Below are 18,766 nucleotides of genomic sequence, written 5' to 3' on the forward strand. Positions count from 1 at the left end.
GCTCTCCCTGAGTGTTCTCCCTATATTCTCTGTTACAGGGAGTTTTTCCTTATCTGATGCAAGGGTCTAAGGACAGGATGTTGTGTTGCTGTAAAGCCCCTTGAGGCAAATTTTTAATTTGTGATATTGGGCTATACAAATAAAATTGTCTTGACACTGTCTGAACGTGATAACAGCTGCCTTGGTCCCCAGATGGTTAAGCTGTTAAGTGTTGTAGTCCTTTCTTTTATCAATAGTTGCCCTGCATCTGATGTTACAGTGAGTGCACGTCTCAGCTTGCTTCACGCTCACTGTCCCCATGAGGTTTTCACTAACGCACGACCTCATTATCTCTGAGCACATCTCCCCCAAGGCATTGCATGTTTCCCAAAGTGCATCGCATCAGAGTTTCTGTTGAACATTGAGCTTTGCTTTTTAATGACAATAAGATGCAATTTGAGCGTTACCATCCTATTTCAACTCCTTGTCACAGGTTAAGTTTTTGCTTTCATAAAAATATCTCAACTACTGTAGTAAATTACTATATTACCGGGTCCTTTTTATTATTGTCACAGTCCAGACACTAACTGTTACCTGACAGATATGTAACGGCTCAGTGAACCAACCCACACAAAGTGGAAATAAAGAGGCAATGCTCCTACATATTTTGAGTTATGTTAATTAACCCATCTTTATGAAGACTAATGCTGTAGTCCATGGGGGTTTTCTGCACTGTAAACGGCCATTAAATTTTAACCATGTGACTATTCCTTTTAAAAACACGTGGCATTCGCCTGGAGTGTTAAAGCACACATCTAATTTGTTCTACTTCTCATGGGTGGAATACAAGCTGCCTCAACAAAATTTGGTCCTGAAGTGGTTAAAGACAAAATGTCTTGATTAGACAATTATCAATGGATAAAATGAGTGTGTCTTAGGCAAATAGATTTTGGCACTAAAGACAGTATAAAAACCACCAGCCAGTCATGATGCTCCATCAGGCTACAGCTGGGTTTTAGCTCTGCTTGGGTAAAGCAGAGCTGAGCAACAATTCTGCATCCAGTAGGAGGGAGAACCTCTGCGTAATTGGCTTTAGTCCCTCTATTCAAATTGTAGCACTCATACAATATTAATAAAAATAATCAGTATTAATCTCACAAAGGACTAAAGGTGAATAAACATTTATCCCTCCACATCAAAAGTACAGATTTACATGAAATTGTGCGCCATAAATTTACATTACAACCAAGTTGGAAAGAAAACAACTAACAAACAATTAATTCCACAAAACGCACAGACATAAACCTTCAAAGATTGCAACACATAACAATAAATAAGAATTAATTAGATCTGTTTTAAAGACAGGCACATGTAAAAATAGAGGGACATCCTAAAAGCCTCCTTTATCAAAGCTAGTGCATCTCAACAAACTATGTAAAAGGAGCCCCTCAGCCGGAAATAAAGTGAGATAGTTACACGAAAGCAGGGGGTTGGAAGACTTAAGAACCACACATCAGGCACTCATCTCTGTTCTCCAGAGAGCACACCATAGCGGCAGTATTGCGCTCTTTGGTCTCTTCCTCTTGAGTCTTGGTTGGCTGGCCCTCCTTTATTTTCTCCTTGTTTAGGGTGAACTGGATGGGATTGGCTGCAGGCTTGGTCCGTAGGTAGTACATGCCAGTCTTCAAGCCCTGTATTAGAAGGAGATGGGCATTTAGAAGCTTTTATCTGATGCCTTATTCTGAGGATACTTTAACCCCTTTCGATTGCTGGCAAACAGCCCTGACTTACTAGCTTCCAACCATAGAAGTGCATGCTGGTCAGCTTCCCATAGTTTGGCTCTGCAATGTGGATGTTTAGGGACTGGCTCTGGTCAATAAAGGCACCGCGGTCTGCGGCCATCTTGAGGACAGTCTTCTGGGAGATTTCCCACACAGTTTTGTACAGCTGCTTCAGATCTTCTGGGATCTCTTCAATATTCTTTGGAAGTCAGACATGTTTTACAACCAAATGAGCAATCACTTTAAATACTTATTTAATACTATGGGGGAGGACTATAAACAAACAACTCCAAAAGATTTATTATATTAAGTGACTTTTTTTTTACCTGGATAGACCCATTATGAGCTATCAATTGGTTCTTCATCTCCTCATTCCACAGTCCTCTTTCTGTCAGGTCCTTTAGCAAGTGTGGATTCACAATCTATGGGAGAGTCAGAATTGACATATTACAAACCAGTGCCATGTGCACACAACTTTAGACAACACAAAGAAGAAAATTCAGCCAGCCATAGCTAACCTGGAACTCTCCCGAGAGAACCCTACGGGTGTAAATGTTACTGGTGTAGGCCTCGATGGCCTCATTGTTACCCAGGATCTGGGCTGTAGAGGCTGTGGGCATTGGGGCCAGCAGAAGACTGTTCCTAACCCCATACCTGAGACCACAGTAGGTAGGGATCAGTGGTTAGCAAAAAAAAAATTCATGGATGTTTGCCAGGTACTGTATGATGCCAACTGATAAGAACAATGATGACAATCGATGAGTCTTACTTGGCAATTTTCTCCTTTAGTGCTTTCCAGTCCCACAAGTCTGTTGGAGTTTTCTCCCACATGTCATACTGAAGGATCTGTTAATCAACAGGCAAGGTCTTAGGAGGGCCCGAACACATACCATGTCCCGAGATAAACAGATGGGCACCATCAAATGCAGATACCATAAAATGTATGCAAATATATTGTATGGGGAACCTATCTGAGGAGGATTCAATGATTTCACAACTGTGAAAACTATACTCACTCCCTTGCTGACAGGAGAACCAGGATAGGTTTGATAAGCACCATGCTCAGCTGCCAGTTCACAACTGGACTCTAGAGCGGCATGGTAGATAGTCTCAAAGATTTGGGTGTTGAGCAACTGGGCCTCAGAACTTTCAAAGGGGTAACGCATAAGGATGAAGGCATCAGCCAAACCCTGGACACCAATTCCGATTGGCCTGTGACGCTTGTTGGAGTTCTCAGCCTGAAAGACAACAGGGAATGGCCATTTCTGAGTAGTCACCCATTGGAAATTTTAGATCCACAGATAACTAGATGATCAGGAATAACTCCATTACACCTAACCAAGATATCATACCTCAGGCACTGGGTAGTAGTTGATGTCAATGATCTTGTTCAGGTTCTTCACAATGACCTTGGTGACATATGCCAGTTTTTTGAAGTCAAATGTCCTTTCAGGGGTGACATACATGTTGAGAGCAATGGATGCCAGGTTACACACCGCTACCTAGGATAAAGATGAGAGATTAAAAACGACCACTGAATAACATAATGGTCCAAGTGTTGTTAATAGAAGCAATAAGCTAAATCAACACGGTAATCTACAGATAACAGAATGCAAAATGACATGATTCCAATCATTTGTCTCCTTACCTCATCATGGCTGGTGTATTCTACAATCTCTGTACAGAGATTGCTGCATTTGATGGTGCCCAGGTTCTGTTGGTTGCTCTTCCTATTGCAAGCATCCTTGTAGAGTATGTATGGTGTACCCGTTTCTGTCTGAGATTCAATGACCGCATACCACAGCTGCTGAGCCTTCACCACACGCTTGGCCCTACCTTCCTTCTCATATCTGTGGACAAACAGGAGCCATGAGACAAACTAGATTTCAATAGTTTTCAGGGTGAGAAAAGTCTGGTGTGCTAGCCTTACTGAGTGTAGAGCTTCTCAAATTCCTCTCCCCAGCACTCATCCAAACCAGGGCAGTCACTGGGGCACATCAAAGACCAGTCCTGAGTAGGGGGTGAGTCCAATGAGATATTAGCCGTGCCAAATGTCAGTTTTTTAAGGGTTATAACTTATATATATAATCCCCATCTAAAATTGTTTCCTACATGCAGCCATGTCCTTATCAGACCTACTGAACCCGCCCTTATAGTCACTGTTTCCTCTCTCTTGACAACAATAGTTTGGCTACAGCTTTTCTTTAGGGAGACTTTTTCATGTTCTAGAATATACTGCGTTGGAGTGAACGACTCAATGCTACGTGTGCTTCATCCACAACCCACCTGGTTGCTCTCAACTCGTTTCATGAAGAGGTCAGGGATCCACAAGGCATAGAACAGGTCTCTGGCCCTCTGCTCCTCTTTCCCTGTGTTCTTCTTCAACTCCAAGAAGTCAAACACATCAAAATGCCATGGCTCCAAGTACATAGCAAAAGCTCCTGGTCTCTGGGATTAAAAAAATAAAAAAATAAAAATCAGGAAAAAGCAAATTCCAACATTAAGCGGTCATTTTTCTACATACCAATGACATGCATCTATCACGAAAATCCCAGTGGAAAAATCCTCTCTACCTTGTTACCACCCTGGTCAACATAACGTGCAGTGTTGTTGTATACTCGAAGCATAGGAACCAGCCCATTGGAATTGCCATTAGTCTGAAAAACAATAAGGATAACAGATTTTAATATACAGTAAGAATTAAATCAGGCAAATGAAAATAAGAGTCCCTATTCTTGATTTGAGTGTATACACCTAGAGAGAAAGCTATAATCTCTCTGTAATAGATAGTTACACTAAAACAACTGTACACTCATCTCCTTACAGATTGATTAATTTAAGCAAAACAAAAACGATTTCATCACATTTTGTGGAGACCTTACAAAGAGAAAGATGAGCTGCAAAGGAGAGGTGGTATCTTACTGCAGATAAAGGAACTCTTCTGCCTCACTCAGATAGCTAGAGGTAATAGCTAATAAAAAGATCATGCGCAAGCCCAATTTTCAAAGATACTAGCCTATGTATATTCTTGGCATTTACAGTAAATATTGGCAAATTCTGCATTAAGGTTTGTTTTGAACTCAGACACCGGTGGTGTTCAACTAGGATTTACATTTTTTTTTTAAACACACTCAGATCTCTAATTAGCCTACTAGTGCTGTAGATGCACTTTACAGACCTGCCAACCCTAAGGAATAAAAATTGGTAGTCCTTTTTGCGTGCACACACATACAAATTTTTTTTGTTTGTGTGCGTGCCAAAAGTACACGCCGAAAAAAAAACATCACACAGAACATTGTGAAAAAACACTTATTTATTGAATACTGAAATCAAAAACCAAAACCGCCAGTCATTGGGATTTGTGACTGTTCACCATCTTGGTAGGCTTGCATTGGGTAAAAAAAAAAAAAAAAAAAATCCACTTTGAAGCCCAAAATGAACCAGAAAGTTCTATGGAGGCCTAAAAATCACTCAAGCATTTTTTTTTAAATAAATTTATTTCTAGTTTTTCCCCTTATCCCACCCGATTAACCCAATGGCATATGGCCGGAACTCTTGTTGAATAACTCCCCTGGTTCACGTTTCCACAGAAAGGAGATAGTCGTAACACCAGCTTCCTTCAAACTTGTGTCGGCTGCTCTCGCTATTTTATACGCTGAAGTCTCACATGGATTGCATTACCTTCAGGCTGCGAAGGAGATGTAGGGAGAATGCTTTCAGTTGCTTGGCTGCAGGCGCCTGGATGGGCCAGAGGGGTCGCTGGAGAACGACGAGTCTCCGCACACTACACCGATCTACACCCACTATCCCTCGGGTAAGGGTAGCCTAATGAATGCCTTACCCTGTGGACGTTCTGGCCGTGACCGGTTACGGCGAGTCTGGGATATGAACCTCCCAGCCACATGACAAGCGGATTGCAAGAACGGCGGTTTATTCCGCTCGGCCATCAGAACGGCCAAGCATTTATTTTAATGGCAGCTCGTTTGCGTATTTTGGACTATCAACTTGTAGTCGCGTATTTTGGTCTCAAAATGCGGAGTGACTACGAAGAATGTGTAGCGGTTGACAGATGTGACTTTATAGTTCAATTATACATCAAAATAAAAATACACCCACCACTCAAATCATTTTAAATGTCCATCACACATCACAAGTAAATGATGTACAGGATGGACTTACTAGCTTGCAATACAAATTGTTAGCAAAATTTATGGCCGTTTTCCCCCCTAAATTTATCATTAAGTTGCTGCAAAATCTGGTTAAGTTCCTCTAGAATGGAGTGCATGTCACTTACCCCAGCAATGTAACTGCCTGTTGCTCTGATACAGCTAACTGCCACACCAATACCACCAGCTGATTTGGAGATGAGGGCACATTGCTTCAGTGTGTCATAAATCCCATCTATGCTGTCATCCTTCATGGCTAGCAGGAAACAACTGCAAATAGACAAAAGAACAGGCATGCAAACTGGTTAGAGGGGAAAAAGGTGAGAAGGATACATAAGCAAAGAAAAGCACAGACCTGTTAGGAGGGGTCTGGGGGTATGTTCCCCTGGATTTTATTTTTGAAAAATAAGCTACTGAATGCTCATTTCTGGCATCTTTTAGGATTACTCTTGTGCTGGTCACAAGCTAACAGAATTACAAGATCAAACAAAATAAAGTACGAAGTATTAATTTATCAAGTGCAAATGTACTTTTACATGTGATATGCTCACATTTCCAAAGAAAATTAACAGGGCAGCCCCACCAGGTACACAAAAATCATTACTCTCCATATCCACTCTGTACCAAAAACCAAGAGAAAATTTACAAATGTGAATATGAAAGAGTATCCTATGCTTTAGGACTGGTGGGAGGGACAGGGCTAGAAGAATCTTTCCTTATATTTTCTTCTTGGCCTGGACCATTGTCTCAAGGGCCCGCTTTCACTGTTTTTCCGTATGCCTCAGCCTTGCCCTCTTCAGCTGTCTGCTTTTTGCTCTCCTGAGCACTGCCAGATGATTGGCAGCTGTACTTGCTCCGCTGCCGTCGCTTTTCTAGCAGACTCTGCTATTGTTGGCGTTTTTTTGTCAGTTGTTCCTGCTGACCAGATCTTCTTAGTGTGCAGTCCACCTCCCCATACCTGACATCCTCCCTTACCAGTGTTAGCTAGCTTGCTAACAATTCTTGTTATCTCTAATTTGATCTCTTACCTAAGGCTTTACAACAGGCAGGCATTTTTCGGGTTTTCAGTTGCCGCCTTCTCTGTAGTTTTGTGGCTGGTGCACGCCACTGAGGCAACTTCATTTCAGCTTTTTCCAGACAGCAGGTCACAGACTGGTCTGGGCTCATGCTGTACTATGACTAGTGAATTGGTTGGCTGCTGCATTTTGTTGAAAGTCAAGTCACGCGCATTCACAGCATCATTATTTCTCAGCGGAGCTGCACGAATCATGTAGGTCAGGGATTCTCAAACTTTTTGGGGCCAGGGACCCCTTACAGGGGACAAAATTTTCTAAGGACCACCTCATAATTGTAACACTGATTAAGCATGGGCTTATTACCATTTGTACTCTTAGATGCCACTGAAACTATTTGTATTCTAAAACTTTTCAACCTAAATAATACAGGCCTGTTACATAGTGATGAACAGAAACTCATTTCAATTTGAATCATGTTAATACCACTTACTCCCACTGGGTGGGAGTAATGGACACAATAGGCTTGCTTTAACTGTCCCCATCTGTAGATAAGAGTATGCTCTTTTTAATGATACAGTAAAATTTTGTAATTTATAGCAAATTGTTTCACGGACCTTCTGGCTATGGGTCGTGGCGAACCACTGATGAGGTGACCTATTTTAGATTCAAAATGGCAAATTTTGCCCAAAGGTGAGAGTTTGCATGCCTGTTAGAAGCATACAAATTTTTAGTTTTTTGTTACATTGTGTGCATGCATATTGAGCTTACAATTATAATTAATCAGATCCTACAGTCACCCTTCTCTTGGTACCTACCTGGACAGCTGTGGCCTGTTGGTGCCAGCATTGAAAAGTGTAGGGGAGGCATGGGTGAACCATTTCTCTGACAGGAGGTTGTAGGTCTCAATGGCTGCGTCGATGTCTCTTTTATGAATGCCAACAGACACTCGCATGAGCATGTGCTGGGGTCTCTCAGCAACTACAGAGTACAATTTAAACAAATCATGAGATATACCTCTCAACAGAACACTGATAGTTGAGGCCCACAACCAAAATTCATCCCCAATCTCTTCAAATGCAAATCGTCCCATACCTTTGCCATTAATCTTCAGCAAGTAGGACCGTTCAAGTGTCTAGAAAAATAAAAATAAATTAATTATATGTAACAGGGAAGACTTAAGGTCTGGTGTGCTCTTAAATTGATGAAAAATTACCTTAAAACCAAAGAAGTTGTAGGAGAAGTCTCTGTCGTAAATGATGGCAGAGTTGAGACGCTACAAAAATTCAAGGCACATGAGCGGTTAAATACAAAGCTATGTGTTCAAAATAATTTACAAACAGAAAGAAACTTAATCCTGAAATTAGACTTACCTCTTTGTTTTCCAGAACAATGTCGAGAGTTTCCTTGGAGATCATGGGAGAATGACGTGTGTTTAATGGGTTGACGTAGTTGTAAAGATCCTCCATCACATCTATAGTAGCAATACGGATAAAAAACTCAGTTTGAGCTGTCTTTTAAAGTCACCTGATTTTTACCCCCATAAATCAATGCCAATCAAGATATCACGACACTGCTGTTTTACATCATGTTACAGAACTACCTGTTGGTCTTCAGGTAAGGTTAATTGGAATACTCTTTCCTGAATGTGTTCAGCTAATAATGTTTTCGGGGCTTACAGAAGATTGACTGGGACATGTGCAATGGCAGTAATGGAATGCATTACATTTCAAAATAAAACAATTTTAAAAAATGGAAGATATACATCTTGCCTGGAAGCAGTGAAATGGAGGCCCCTTGCTCTAAGATATTTTAACAGTCATAGGGTATTTATACCACTTGGTTGCCCAATTTTTTTCCCAAACCAACCTGGCAACCTTCCAACAATAAGCCTACTTCTCCAATTTTTAGGCTACCACTCTGTTCTCAAGATTAGAACTAACAGGAAGTAGCAGAAAACATTTGGATTTTTGATTTAGAAAGCTACAAAGCCAAGGTGACCCTTTCTCATTGTAAAACAAAGCAACACATTAGAAAGTACATCACATCATGTCAATAGCATCACTGTCATGTTGGCTTGTGCACTGTGCTACAACCATGTCAGGACTATAATGTGCAAACCCTCATTACAAGAAACACCTCCTTCAGCATTTTAAGAGCAGGGAGATCAAATTTTCTTATACCCACCACTGAACACTTTTTTGGTCTCTTTGTGCAGGTTAGAGACAGCAATGCGTGCAGCCAGAATGGCGTAGTCTGGATGCTTAGTTGTGAGAGTGGCAGCAATCTCTGAGGCCAATGTGTCCAGCTCTACAGTGGTGACTCCGCTGTATAGACCCTGGATCACCTTCATTGTTATCTGGGTCTGAATAAACACAAGGGATTTAAAAAGGCAGAAAATGTATACATTAATCTTGGCCAAGAGCTTGAGAGCAAGGTCTATTTTCTCTCCTTTGCAAATATATGCAAAGATAACAGAGGTTTGGACTTACTGGATCCACAAAGTCTGAGTTGAGTCCATAACAAAGCTTCTGGATGCGAGAGGTGATTTTATCAAACATAACACGCTCCTGACGGCCATCTGAAATTCAACAACAATGACACCAATAAGCCAACCTTATCTGGCCATTTTCTGAAATGTAAAGTTTATATATATATCCGTTTATGCATTTCACAATTGGTGAAATAGTTTGTATTGGCGAACATACAAATATATAAAACATTCTGTGGCGTTATTCACTTCCCACCAAATGTAACTCGATAAAAAATTAAAAAAAATCTCTATTAACTTGACCTACCCATCTATTTTAGCTAAACTGATAATTGAGCCTCTTCGGCACAAGGTTTACAAACGTTATTAGCTGCTTTGTAAAAATCGGCTGCAAATTTAATCTGCGTCATCGCAGCCTAATTGCTAACTGCGGTAAGAGCCTAACAACGTGTTGGTTTACAGTTGACGTTTCCATTTCTTTCGTGCTAGTTTCGTGCCCTAAACAAGCGAACTGGTCGCTATTTCTATTTGAATAGTGCTAAATGAAGACCCAAACTAGTGATGTTAAAAAAAAATTTTCTACCCATTCTCATAGTCAGTTTTAGCGCCGTTTCCAGAGACTATTCCAGAATATTCCTGCCTGCTCGCCGAGAATTGCATGGACCTCGGAGGGAAAACTACCAGACATTTTAGTGATTTTTGAAGGAAATTACTGTTTAAAAAAAGGCTATAATCTTCCTTGTCAGGTTCAATGATGATCTCAATATTTCTGGGGGCGAACTATTCGATGTTCTTTGTCGATGTGTTTAAGCATAGGATTTCAGATAGTTATACTAAAAACGAGGTTTTTAAATGCGGTAAATGAATGTGGGGTGTCAACATCACTGTCAAAGTCGATCAAGTTATATATGTGCTGATAAACCATTCGATTCCTATCAAACGCTGATTTCAAGTGTCATTACTGAGTGTCAAGGTAAGGGATAGATGCATTATTTGGCAGAACTGATTGTTGCTGCCGAGTAACGCATCCCTATTTCAGTTTAGGTCATTAGTAAATGTGTGGAAATTTACATTGTCGAGCCAAAACGGCCAAAGTATCTGCTGGCAAAGCCATTTGATTCATAGATCTCCAAAAATAATGTTACAGTGTGGATGCATTATCCGGTGCACGCAATTCTCGACGGGCAGGCAGAAAGCAGTTTTTTAGTCTGGCGTCGATGGCTGAAAGGGCTCTTAGCAAACGGACAATTATGAAGCATTATTGCTGCAAGAATCTGACTCACCTCGCTTGATTACGTGCATCTTGCCGGAATCTCGCTATTTGGCGCTGGGTAAATAAAAACAAGTTGTTTTTCCTTACAGAAACAAGCACAGCCTTGCACTATTAGGACTAGACACCAACTGGCCCTCAAACCACAGCGCGCCAACTATCCCAAAAACCCGCTATTTGTGCTGTGCAAACCCACAGCCAATCAGCAAAGAGCCGGATGGTGTTGTCGACCTATCAAAGCCCTTTCCTGAGCGTGCTTCCGGTTTCCGTTTCCTGGAAAAAAAATCTGGCGGGAAATTATTCAGAAAAGAGGTAGTATTCTTCCATTTGATTTTAGTGGAATTATAGTTGTCGCGGTATGCGTTATTTTTCCCCCACACGCATTTCGCGAAGACCCGGCCTACTCTGCATTTGATTGGCTAGTACCAGGGGCGGAGCCATACTTTTTAAACGTTAGGTGTTTATAGCGCAAACCTAGCTAGGGGGGCCCGGGGGCATGCTCCCCTGAGGAGATGCTTTCCCATTTACAGCAGCTATATGCACTATTTTCAAGCCATTTGAGAAAAGCATGATAGTTGCCCAAGCAGCAAAAAAAAAGCATGTAGAGCCCATATCCTATTTTGTATCTAATTGTTCTCCAACTGTCTTCATCATTCTGAAACCATAACACAAGTGTGGGGGATAACTGATTTTCACTTTTTTCCACCTAAAAAGAGGCAAAAATTCGTCTGATGTTACCATTTTTAAGTTATATAACCTACGTAGTGACCCTGAAGGCAGGATAATGGATGGGTGGATGGATAACCTAGGTAGAGTAGGGACTTAGCATAAAAAGCATTACTAATCTTGAAACCTATTTTTGTTATACTATAATGGAGTAGAGTTCACAGGATTAATGTTTAGCTGACAAATCTGCTACATTTGAATTCATGCCATAATAATCTGGTTGCTCTCATTGCAAACCAAGGATCCCCCCCCCCCTCAGAAAAAAAAGCCAAGTAAATGTGGTCTTCAATACTCTGAATTGAATATTAGGCCAACGGAAGAACATTTACTCAAATTATATTAGATTTCTTTACGGGATATCATAGTAGAATAACCGTGTCGTCGTCGTTGGCGTCTCTCGTGTCCGAGGATCCATTCCAAGAGACAGAGGAAAAAAAACTGTTGGAGCCATTCGCTAAAGCCTTGATTAAAGTGGTGATCAGGTCGCGACGCTGGTCCACGCTGCTTGGCCTGGGAGGAGCTAGTTCCATGGCAACACAAGAGTGAAGACGATGGGATCCGCCACAGGTTGCACCCAAGTGATGGTCGGATTGGGAGTCCGATAAACAACATATAGGATAAACAACATGGACATATATTATTATCTTACAGTATTTTATTTGATCTACTCCTGATCACTGCTCTTGTCCTCCTTCCTTGTTCACACATACATGATTCACATATTTTTTGATTCAGTGTGACTTACACTTTCCAGGAATACAATTATGTCCAATGTCCACTGACGTCCATAAATCTGCTTGGAAATCATAACTCCAGAACTTGTCTGGGAATCATCACATTTCAAAGTTTTCTTCAGCATCAAAGGAATCCAGTGACAGTGTCGGTACATCCAATGGTATATAGCAAGCAGGAACTTATAATAGCTAATTCAGCATAGTTAATTTTCCAAAATATGCCTGTCAGAGGAGCGTGTGGTAGTGTTTTTGCAGCTGACTGCACATTTTTTCATTGGTCTCCGTGCCGGCAGGGAGTGTCGTGTCTCTCAGGATGATGTCAGCAGCTCACCCAGTGGTGCACCCTGGGGCTGCTACACATGAGGAACCTGCAACGCTGTTTCACACAGCTGCGGCCGAACCCAATCCGAGACAACAGTGCAAGCTCCACGTCCCTGCACTGGCGCTGAGAGATGGGAGATTTTGGGACTCGCCCAGCCATCTCCACGAGGGAGTTTGGCTGGGGTGCATCCCACACTATGTCCAGGTCTTCACAGATGCCTCCCTGGCTAGCTCGGGAGGGACCTTCAGCCAAGCCAGCGTGGGGGGCACGTGGTCTGGCGCTCCTTGCCACATAAACCTTCGGGAGCTCACAGCAGTTCAGAAGGTGCTTCACCACTTCGCTCCTTACCTGAGAGGAAAGCATGTCATGGTGAGGTCAGACTCCACCACGGTGGTGGCTTACTTGAACATACAAGGAGGCATCAGATACCCGGCCCTGCACAGAATGACAGTCTCCATCCTGACATGGACAGATCGCGATCTATGTTCCTTGAAACCCCACTATGTTCTGGTGTCTCTCGATGTGGGGGCAGACAGGATGTTCAGAGAGGGCCTACTCCAGAAGGAATGGAGCCTCTCCCCAGAGGCCGATCTGTTTGCAAGCAAGGAGAACAGGAGGATGCCAAGTGCCTGCTGTGGTTTTCTCTGAGAGCGACCGACACCCTCCATTGATGGTAGATGCGTTAGCTCACCAAGCATGGCCTCCTGGATTGCTGTACAAATTTCTGCCCTGCGGCTGATGATGCAGTTGCTTCACAGGATTCAGATGCAACATTTATCAACGATAGCGGTGGTGCAGGAGAGCCTGCATGCCATGTTGTTTCTGGACCTGGTTCAGCTGATGATGATGGGTTTGTGGCCAGCCCTGGACCTGCCCATGGCCCTACAACAGGCAGAGGGTGCAATCCTCTCGTGTTCATTTCTGGGACGGTGCCTCATGTTTTGGAAGATGAGAGGATGAGATTGAGCAATATGGGCCTCCCTGAGGAGGTGGTTGCAACTATTCAGAATGCGTGTGCCCCTTCTACCTCCAGGGCTTATTCTACGTGCTGGTGAGGTTTTGCGGGCTGGTGTGAGGCCAGGGACCTCACTCCACGTTCCTGCCTTTTGCAAGATGTTCTCCAGTGTTTACAGGACCTGTTTGATGGTGGCTGCACTGCTTCTACCTTGGGGGTGTTTGCAGCAGCGATGACAGCAGGCCATGATGAGTTTGGCCGCTTCACAATCAGTAGCCACCCCTTGGTCAAGCGCTTTCTGATGGGGGTCCGTCAGCTGAGGCCCCCTATTCGACGCTTTTTTCCTCAGTGGGACCTGCAGATGGTTCTAGACGGGTTGACTGGCCCGCCGGTTGGCCAGGCGGACTTGGAGCTGTTATCTATCAAGACGGATATTCTCTTGGCTTTTAACCTTGCCGAGAGGGCGGGAGGTCTGTGTGCCTTGTCGGTACATCCCTCCTGCATGTCTGTCAGTGAGGACAAGGAGTCGGTGGAATTGTGGCCCAACCCGTCCTTCCAGCCGAAGGTCATCATCTCCTCATTTAGGTCAAGGATCATCCGTCTGAGAGTGTTATTTCCCCCTCTTCATGCTGACAAGGAGGAGGAGTGCCTCCACACCCTGTGTCTGGCTAGGGCACTTTGTTGTTATGTGGAGTGCTCAGCAATGGTCAGGAAATCCAACTGACTACTCGTCTGCCATGGTGGTCGGGCTCAGGGGGCTCCTCTGTCAGCACAATGGTGCACCCACTGGATTTGTGATGCAATCCACAAGAGTTATGATGTTATGGGCCGACCTGCCCCTGTGGGCCTCAGGGTGCACTCTACTAGTGGTATTGCATCCTTGATGGCACTTTTCAGTGGTGTGACAGTGGAAGACATCTGCTTGGCAGCTTCTTGGTCCTCCACTTCAACCTTCATGCAGTCATATCTCAGGGATATGACTACTGATTCGGTACACCATGCGTTGCTCAGTGCATGATCAAGGGGGGCTTCGTCTTCAGTCAACTGATAAGTTGGCTGTGCCAAGCCCTCAGTGGGTTGTTGCAATAGGGTACGAGACCCTCAGAGGGGACAGTACTCTACTGTTGGACTACTGTTGCATAGGGTGTTATGCTGGGTAGTGTCTGACTAATGTCAGCTGGGCCCATCTCCTTAATGGCCTTCACCTAAGGTGTGAACGGTGAACCAATAACGGAACCTGTTAGAGGGTGGAGCACATTCAACATAGAAATAGCAGTTACCCTGGATGTCTGGTGAAGTCAAGTCAAGTACATTTTATTTGCATAGCCTAATATCACAAATTACAAATTTGCCTCAACGGGCTTTACTTCAACACAACATCCTGTCCTTAGACCCTTGCATCGGATAAGGAACAACTCCCTAAAAAACCCTTTATCAGGGAGAAAAAATAGGACGAAACCTCAGGGAGAGCAACGGAGGAGGGATCTCTCTCCCAAGACGGACAGTGTGCAATGGATGTTGTGTTTACACAATTTACAGAATACAACATTGAAAGAGGATAACAGAATTATAATGGAATTATGAAATATATGATGATGAAGTGGATCAAATAAAAATTAGCAGCTACTCTGTCTGTCTGTCTGTCTGTTTCCACCTGTCCAGGTGCACACACACTGCTATCAGATTATACCTAAGCTAATGAAAATCACGTTTTCCGATCTTGATTTTTTTTTTCAACAGAGAATTCGTTGACGTTAAGTTACCCAAAATGTTTGAGCTTCTGCTGTTGTAAAAATATGAATGAAGCCCATTGGAAAAACTATCCTGCTGGTTTTGCCAAGATATTTAAACTTATTCTGGTAATAAATTACATCACCCTGATTTGATTGGAAAATCAATGAATTGTTATCATCAGTTAATCTGTCACTTGGTCTGTTTTTTTGAATAGTTGCCCATCAAGTTAGAGTGCTTTGTATCCATAAAGAGTCTTGTGGACTCAGGGCCACCTCAACCTCCTGAGACTTGACTGTGTTCCGAGAGGGAGTGCCAAAACAGTTATAATAGATTAAATGATATCTTTGAAGCTGAAAAATGACATTCCTAACATTAATGACAAATAAATATTCCTGATTCCTGATTCCTGATTAATATTCCGCATTAAAGCTTGACTGAATGAATTAAAATCATTGGACTGGATCTTTAATACGTATGATGTATTTTGTTCATCTCTCTCTCTCTCTCTCTCTCTCTCTCTCTCTCTCTCTCTCTCTCTCTCTCTCTCTCTCTCTCTCTCTCTCTCTCTCTCTCTTCTGTAGTACAACGACTGACCAGACAGGTTCCTGCCCACCGTCATTTGGCAATTTGCTCAAAATAAATGTTGGCAGTTCGAGTATTTTAGTATTGTGATGTTCAACAAGCAGTGCTGTTGTTGACTTTTAACTGTCTTGATGCCTACTCAGGGACTTCAAATTAGACATTTATTATCATAAATAAATAGGACCCACTTTATCGCTACCAAACTACAATGAAGCCACAGAGAGTTGATTCACAACACAGCAGCTTTCAGACTAGTATACCTTTATCACCCAGATGTGTGTACTGGATCCCTTGAACCTCATAGGGATGTCGTGGTAATAATATACAGTTCATCCAGTTGAAACTATTATATCGATCAAGTAATGATTTGTTCTTAAAGATGTAAACATTACATTTTATAACAAAATAGATGATATCTCGATGAAGGTTATGGGAAATTTGTTTTTGGAAGAATCAGACTCCTGATAGTACACAACTTTGATCTCTATAACAAGGGAGAGACCTACCAGATTAAACAGAGGAGGCTAGATCACTAGCCAAAGTACAAATATACATTTTAATGAAATACGGGGGTGAAGACATGACATGCAGACTACTCTTACACTCCCCTCTGACAAAGAACGAAGGGAATTCTGTCCACAGAGAAAACTATGCAAATAATGCAACTGAGTATGAGAGCGATCTCATGGGTGCTAAAATCAGTAGTTGTATTCTTCATACACAATTTACAATTGAGAATAAATAGGCATGGCTAATCGGGTGTGAGGTGTGGCTATTTTATTTTATTTTTTCCATTGTACAGATAAACCCACTGATTCCACTTTTTTCGTGCTGCACTTCGCGGAACAAATATTTGTTCAAGTTTGAAGGAGGAAGCTCAAGATTTGGTACATGCCCGAGGGATTTGGTTTCCCTCAGTAAGACTTATCAGACACACCGCCGATAGCGGGCCCGCTGAGAAGGGTCTGTGTGCGGACAGGTGATTAATACATACAGGTGATACAAACAGAACCCATCCTCACAGTATCACCCCCAGTCCAACCTCAGTCTCTTACGAGCAGAGCGGCACACACACACACACACCTACTCGTTGACTGAACATATAGCGATTTCTGCACAATGTAACAAAACTGCACCGACACCAAAAGAAAGATTGTCAGTATGATGTAACACAGAGCTGCAAGCTGCTAGCCACACTAGTGACACCACATATATGGAGGGGGCGTGACGCATTGCTCATGATGGCCAACCCCTCCACAACACACTGATCAAACACAGGGGCACCTTCAGCAACAGACTAATCCCCCCCAAGGTGCTCTACAGGAGAGCTTTCGTGCCGGTGGCCATAAAACTGTGTAACTCCTCATACTGCCACAACACCGATCCCAGGTGGATGCTGAAGCAGCCGCATTCACTGTCATTGTATTTTTCATATTCTATTGAATATGCACACTGTCACACTGTCACTCATACTTTAATAATTTAATTCAAGGACGACCCATATATCATCTACAGTACTGCTATAGACAAGATTTATTTATGACTTAAATTATGTGCAATATACATCTGTCAGGTTGCCATTACGTGCAATATACAATAACTGAATATCTGTACCCTGTGCAATAACTGAATATGTGAACATGCTGCTGCATATTTTTCTTTGTGTAACATGTGCTTGCTATATTTTTCATTTTTCATTTTTCTACCAATGCTCTTGATCAAGCCATATATATATATATCTTTATTCTATTCTATTTTTTAGGCATCAAGTACTTCAGTTAGTCTAGTTCTTTATAATTTGTATATTCTCTATAGTTTTTGCTTTATATTTTTTGCTATTGTGTGTGTATTTGTGGTGGGGGTGTGGCTGGGGACTTCTGCTGAGATCGATAAGGGTGATGAGGCTGATGAAGAGATGAAACATGAATCTGCAAGAACTAGGCAGTGATGGGGAGGTGGAGGGGCACGCATGACGCATAACAGCAGCATGAACAACTAAAGGCGGAGAGAAACATACTTAAAAGACAGCAGCAAGATGATAGGCTAACCGTGCAGGTGTGTCGCTGTGCTATTGGATAGATGAGAACAGGTGATATGAACACCTGATAGCTCCAGACGATGACGCCAAAGGAAAATATGAATGAGCATACGTGAGAGATGAGAATGGCAGGATAAAATAAGAAATATAACTACGGGCCTATACATGCAACAGATAGTCATACTGACTGGACTTTTGCTAAAGCCCCATTTGTTCACCATCGTTTCTGCAATCTCTGGAGCGTCGGTGAGATTGAGTTTTTTTCTAGCCACTAAGTGACGTTACGTGACGTCATTTGGTGGACGGGGAAACTACAGTCTAGCAGGGTTTCTTATCCTCTAATCTACACTAAACATGGAGTTTAAATAGCACACCCTCATTCTATCGGCTAAGCTATATTGGAAATTGATAGTGGAAATTATGCCCCACAACGCCAGTGTAGAGGATGTTATGGGTGACGATACAAAGGGTTACGCGTTATGCGTTTTGGTACGTGCAGGTGCTGTGGCAAAGACTGTGAGCAGGGGAGCGCCGATTTCTCACTCAATATAGAGCACAGCAATGATTTTATTGCTTCGGTTGACCGAATCACTCATCAGTACTGATTACACATACATAAAACAATTGGCGAAATTTCCCTTTTTACGTGTATTTAGCGCACACCGTCGTGGATTACCCCTTCTGTGATACACACGCCGAGTTAATTAGACGATCTCAGAATAGCTGGTCCACACCCCACCCCACCCCATTCTTATGAGACATTTCTTTTATTTCACATACTGGATTGTGACGCGTGCAAAAGCACTGACAGTGACTAACCAGAAGAGGTCACTATGTCAAGGTGTGGCCCGCAGGCCTCGAAAAGGTTAAACTCCTCCTCCCAACATTACATCATTTAGTACCAGGATGCTTTGTGTGGTTGCTTAACGTCTAATGATTTCAATAATTATGCTAGCAGGCTTTCAGCGGCTTCGC

At 42.6% G+C, this 18,766-nt stretch overlaps 1 protein-coding gene across 1 annotated transcript; it reads right to left on the reverse strand.

The window, feature by feature from the left end:
• Positions 1 to 893: 893 nt before the first annotated feature.
• rrm1 (ribonucleotide reductase M1 polypeptide) lies at positions 894 to 10,832 on the reverse strand. Its single transcript, XM_056284581.1, has 19 exons — positions 10,714 to 10,832; positions 9,432 to 9,520; positions 9,127 to 9,304; positions 8,313 to 8,413; positions 8,156 to 8,215; positions 8,035 to 8,074; positions 7,758 to 7,920; positions 6,055 to 6,196; positions 4,334 to 4,417; positions 4,047 to 4,208; positions 3,691 to 3,770; positions 3,409 to 3,610; positions 3,113 to 3,262; positions 2,777 to 2,998; positions 2,530 to 2,606; positions 2,279 to 2,414; positions 2,087 to 2,182; positions 1,771 to 1,959; positions 894 to 1,670 (listed from the first exon to the last, which is right to left on the reverse strand). Exons 1-19 carry the CDS (start codon positions 10,730 to 10,732, stop codon positions 1,479 to 1,481), a joined length of 2,382 nt encoding a protein of 793 aa, XP_056140556.1. The 5' UTR covers positions 10,733 to 10,832; the 3' UTR covers positions 894 to 1,478.
• Positions 10,833 to 18,766: the final 7,934 nt, after the last annotated feature.

This window comes from Lampris incognitus, chromosome 8 (genome assembly GCF_029633865.1).
Source record: "Lampris incognitus isolate fLamInc1 chromosome 8, fLamInc1.hap2, whole genome shotgun sequence".
Classification (NCBI taxonomy): domain Eukaryota; kingdom Metazoa; phylum Chordata; class Actinopteri; order Lampriformes; family Lampridae; genus Lampris; species Lampris incognitus.

What these genes read in the sequence shown, in the direction of transcription:
- rrm1 (XM_056284581.1), bottom strand. An exon ending in TTGTTCTGGAAAACAAAGAG is followed by an intron (nt 8,216 to 8,312) that starts GTAAGTCTAATT and finishes GAATTTTTGTAG; the next exon opens with CGTCTCAACTCTGCCATCAT. An exon ending in ACAACTTCTTTGGTTTTAAG is followed by an intron (nt 8,075 to 8,155) that starts GTAATTTTTCAT and finishes TTATTTTTCTAG; the next exon opens with ACACTTGAACGGTCCTACTT.